We start from the raw sequence: 5,405 nt of genomic DNA, 5'->3' as shown, positions 1-5,405 counted from the left end.
GAGACTAAGGGACGTAACTCCTTTAAAATCACACCAATTTTCTTTTAAAAAAAAAAAAAAAAAAGAGAAGTAAAATACAACCGTCATAGGGATTTAAGTCTTGACGGATACAGAGTTGTTGATTTTTGCTGTGGTCGTGCTAGGTTCTAAGAGCTGCACTTACTCAGAACAGAACTCTGTAATTAATGAGTCTTTTTGTTTCACAGACACTGTGAGATTGAAAATCAAAAAACAAGAAAGATGTTTTTTGATTCTGAATTTTGGAACGTTGGCAGTCTCTTTGTTTTTGGATTCACTGTGAGATTGCTCATTATGTATGTTTGTGTTTGTCAGGTTTCAACGTGGAGACCATACAGTACAGGGATCTTCATTTCACAGCCTGGGACATTGGCAGCCGAGATAAGATTGTGAGTATACTCTGGGTGCTTTCTCATGTTATGTTTTCCACACCTACTTTCTTCCACTTCTTTAACTGGTGTCCTTATCTTCTGGGTTGTATTGTTTTTGGAGTTAGTTAGCTAGTTGTTGCTTTTTGGGTCCAGCAGACCATATAGGCCAAATCAGGACCCCATTGTTTTTGGAGACAGGAATAACTTGAGAAACTGATATAAAAAGACCAAACAATACTGTATACTCACGTGTTTGACGAAGACGAAACGAATAACAAAGCACGACGTTTCGACCACTGGGGGTCTTCCTCAGAAACTGAGTCAATTCATTTGACAGCTTTTAAGCTTGGCCACACTGCCCTGTTGTTATTGATAAAGAGAGACTCAGTCCTGTTCTAGTTCGCGGAAAAGAACGAACGCTGTGGTATACAGGACATAATTACGATTCTCTACACTCTGCTGAACAAACTCGCTTGTGCTCTCGTGGAGTAACATATAAACAAATTTATACTTTATTTTCCGAGGGTTGTGGACAAGTGGGTTGAAGTGACATCACTGTGACGTCATAGGGGTCTTTTTCCGACCAACTAATACATTTGTATTTTATTTTCCAGAGACCGCTGTTCCGGCATTACTACAAAGGCGCAGACGCCGTGGTTTTTGTCATCGACAGCCACGACCCAGAGCGGTTGGACGAGCTGAACTATGACGTCATCAAGCCAGCAATGACGGCAGAGGAGCTGAGTGGTGCCATCTTCTTGTTCTTGGCCAACAAGGTGGACTTGAGCCATACTATTTCCGTGGAGGAGATCACAGAACGGCTAGGACTGCAGTATTTAAAGCACACGTGGAGTAAGTTGTTTTGTGGGCCTGATATTGACACCAGGCTGAGGAGCACGACAAAGTTACCATGCCAACGGGAGGCACCCGCAGTGTTGGATTGGTTGAAACTGAGATGTGTTGTGATTTCAACGAATCAGAACCCGCGGTTTGTTCTCTCCCGTTTGGGTGGCACCCGCTTTCGGTTCGTGTATCTCAGCCATGAATCTATCCTTACGGCATTTCTTGCATTAGTTTTTGTGTTCTCTCATTGACAATTGGTTTGTAATGTTGTATACTTGTTTACAAGTTCATTTTCAAAACTTTTGAGTCTTTTCTTTCTTTTCTTTATTTGGTGTTTAACGTCGTTTTCAACCACGAAGGTTATATCGCGACGGGAGTCAAAGGACAATCTATTATTCTATTGTGATTTTAATTAAACATTCTATAGAATAACCCAGATTGGATTGCATTCAACCGTTTACCCTGCAATGGTCGACACTTAATGTTTCCCATACATATAAATGGGCAATGCCAACATTTACCTGTTGGCGAACTTTTACCTGACCAATAAAGCAAACACATAAGACAAAGTTTGATTACTTTGGATAGGGAAAGGTTTGTGGTATGCACAAGTTTCGGCTTGCATGAGGTAATCATTACTTTCTTTGTGTCTTTGAGTCTCTATTCTCAACAGAATTCCTTAAGTTGTGGATCGGTCCCACAGATATTCTATTCTCCCAGAGAGAGAAAAAGGTTTGTGGTATGCACTTAGGCTTGCATTGGGTAAATTACTAAACAATACTTTCTTTGTGTTTCCGAGTCTCTATTCTTAATAGAATTCCTAAGGTTGTGAATCTGTCCCACAGATATTCTCCCAGTGAGAGAAAAAGGTTTGTGGTATGCACTTCGGATTACTTTCTTTGTGTTTTTGAGTCTCTATTCTCAACAGAATTGCTGTGAATCTGTCCCACAGATATTCTCCCAGTGAGAGAAAAAGATTTATGGTATGCACTTCGAATGATTTTCTTTGTGTTTTTGAGTCTCTATTCTCAACAGAATTGCTAAAGTTATGAATCTGTCCCACAGATATTCTCCCAGTGAGCGCAGTGACGGGAGAAGGCCTGTACCCCGCTCTAGACTGGCTGTCAATGAAACTTGGCTCCCAGCAGGCTCGGCGAGCTATGACTGCACCTCCACCGGAAGTCTCGGACAACCCTAACCCAAACCCTGACGTTAACGCTAACGCTAGTGCTTCCAATCTCGCCGCTGGTGGCAGCACCAGCAAAAATGACGTTAGTGGCGCCACCTCACCGGAAGAGGTGGCGCTGCAAGCTAGGGGAGACTACTGCTCCCGCGCCTACAGTGCCATCAAGTGTTTCTTCTTTCGGTCGAATCGACAGCAAGGGAGGCCAACCTCTCCGGATACCGTCAGCACAAGTAGTAACGAACAAGGCTGAATCAGTGTTGAGTTGTGTTACTTTTACATACATTACACCGTGATTTTCTAGGGATGGCATGGCATTTTGTAATGTCAAAGGCAGTGTGGTTTTCCACCTCTGAGGACAAGACGTCAGTTAGACCTGGGTGGAAAATATGTGGAAGTAAGCGTGTCAGATGTAGACAAGGGAGGCCATCCTCTCCGGACACAAATAGCACGAGTAGTCGGACACAAGAATGAGTATTCCAGTAGGTTTGTTACTTGTGTAGAGTGCTTTGTACGGATATCATGGGCTCTTTCAAAAATGAAAGGGAAGTGAATACCCTACATACAGACAACGGCAGTGACAAGTTGTCTGGAACCAGTCTTTTGGAACACTTTGGTGAAAAAATGGACATGAATAAGTGACTTTCTTCTTCAAAAATGGCTGGCCTTTGTCGCAGATGTTGCATTTTTGCCACAAAATGCCGATTTTGCGACAGAGCAGTTAGAGACAGGCTCCGAAGCCCTGCAAAAGTTGCCTTCAGAACAATATGTTTGCGACAAGCTCTTCCAACGTTGCTTCACATTGATATTGTGTCCTCATCCCTATCTTCTTGGTGGATTACACTTGTAATTTATTCAACGTTGGGAGAAAGAAAAAAACGTTCATGATTACGCAACTGTTAAAGTAAATGACCTCACTTAAACCTGAGGCAAGCACAACATCACATTTGTGTCTGTCCTCTCTCTGCTTGTTTCAACGTTTGCACGGACCTCCTGTGTACAATTTCATCACGCCAGTTGTGCAGTGTCGGAATATAATGTGACAGGGGAGGCTACCGCTCCTTTCACAGCAGACTCTGCACCCGAGTTGTTGGCCTTTCAGTCAACACCGGTGGATTGTGGAATTCTGTTTGTGATGGGGTCTGGTGGTTTCCGATTGTCTGTATGTTCATGGAAACCTTCGGGTTTGCATAACAGTTTTTATAGGGCTAAGAAATTAGCCCTAACATTTTCAATCCTGTTTGATTGCACTTCGCCTCCCGAGGTGATCGTAGTGTTACGGCACTCGGTTACAATAAGATGCATTTTGATTTCGGAAACATGCACAAGGGAGCTAGCTCATTAGTCACTGTGATGCCACAGTCGCTGGGCTCGAAATCAAGCGACACAACTCTTCCCTAAACTACCCTCAAAGAAACTCTGACAGAATTATTTCTAGAAATCGTCGATTTAGGAGTGCTCTACCGACTGGCCTAGACTTACATAAGGGCAGAACTGCAGTTTTTGATTAAAAATGCTGTGCAAGGGTTACTGTGAATAGCAGTAACTTTCCACGACATTAGATACATTCACTGAAATCATCAGATACATTCACTGAAATCATCAATCAATCCGGCAATGAGTCTTTTATCGCGCATATTCCGTGGGTACAGTTCTAGGCGCTCTGCAGTGATGCCGTGTGAGATGAAATTTTATACGGCCAGTAGATTGCAGCCATTTCGGCGCATATTTACCTTTCACGGCCTATTAAATCATCAGATACATTTACTGAAATCATCAGATACATTTACTAAAATCATCAAATTTATACATTGACTGAAATCTTCCAAATATTTGCTGCAGCAGCCTGGATGTTTTTCCATGACATCAAATATTTGTACCGAAGTCCTCTAAGGCCAAAAAAAAAAAAAGGTCTGTTTACGGTAACCCGACCGACCCTAGTTTTTAGGCCCGACCCTAATCTTTTTTTTGGATCGTCTGAAAAAACAAACAAACGCATCCAAAATAGAGCTGTTTGCGCTCAAACAGCAGACGACAGAAGGGAGGTAAGCTCAAAGTACTGTTTATAGTTATGTTGGGCAAAAACAGGGATTGATGAGAAGAAATGAACTGTGAAACATCATAGAGAGGGGAAAGAAAAAGAAAAAATTGAAAAAAAAAAAAAAAAAAGCCGACCTACCGACCCTATTTTTTCACCCTATGTTACCGTAAACAGACCTTCTTTTTTTTTGGCCTAAAGCTGTAGTGCAGCTCGGCTGGACTGGACTAGTGAGATAACTATTGTGACAGGGAAAATACAATTAAATATATAGCGACACTCCTGCACGGCTCTGCAAGCAGCCAAACATTTGGAATCCAAGAACTTTGGCCATTCTTGATTTTCTATACACGGATTAGAATAGACGATGATTGTTTGGAAAAAAACTCTATCGGGTTTGCATGAAACATTTTCCCTCATGACATTAAAGGCCAGTCATCCTAACATATAACCACGTCATGTCCCAAATAGACACTAGTTCTGGGGACAGGAAAACCAAGTTAGCATAGCGTGGGTGTGTGTCCGAAGCACGTGCACAGGAAACACATGTGGATTATTTGTCTCACTGAGGGTAGTCACCCTTTCACACCCCATACAAACCCAACAGAGTTATTTCTGGAATTCGCCTATTAAATGGATTTTCAATAAGAAGCCTGGGCAGTACTAACAACAGATGTGCCATTCCTGATATAAATCGACATATTGAACACTTTTATAACTTTGCAAACACCATTTGTAAAACCTGTTCGCGTACATTTATTGGGCAAATGATGAAGCAAAATATCTATCCAGGCATGTAATTTGAATCCTTGTTATTTTTTTTTTTTAATCAACGCAATTGAATTTAAGACACAACAGGTATATTTCATTGTGAGGGAGTATGCATCGACGTTGGCCTTCTGGCGCAAGGGAGTTAGGGCACCAGGGACTACTCAGTGCTTTTAAAATAGTT

General features: G+C 42.0%; 1 protein-coding gene across 1 annotated transcript; it reads left to right on the top strand.

Moving 5' to 3' along the window:
* Nucleotides 1-333: 333 nt before the first annotated feature.
* On the top strand, nucleotides 334-4,827 carry LOC138978101 (uncharacterized; the record flags this gene model as incomplete). Its single annotated transcript, XM_070350736.1, is given in 3 exon segments — nucleotides 334-407; nucleotides 1,004-1,241; nucleotides 2,298-4,827. Coding segments are annotated over 3 exon segments (683 nt in total), but the record flags the coding sequence as incomplete, so codon positions are not given.
* Between the last annotated feature and the right edge of the window lie 578 nt (nucleotides 4,828-5,405).

This window comes from Littorina saxatilis, linkage group LG10, assembly GCF_037325665.1.
Source record: "Littorina saxatilis isolate snail1 linkage group LG10, US_GU_Lsax_2.0, whole genome shotgun sequence".
NCBI lineage: Eukaryota > Metazoa > Mollusca > Gastropoda > Littorinimorpha > Littorinidae > Littorina > Littorina saxatilis.
This window is presented reverse-complemented; position numbering and strand designations above follow the sequence as displayed.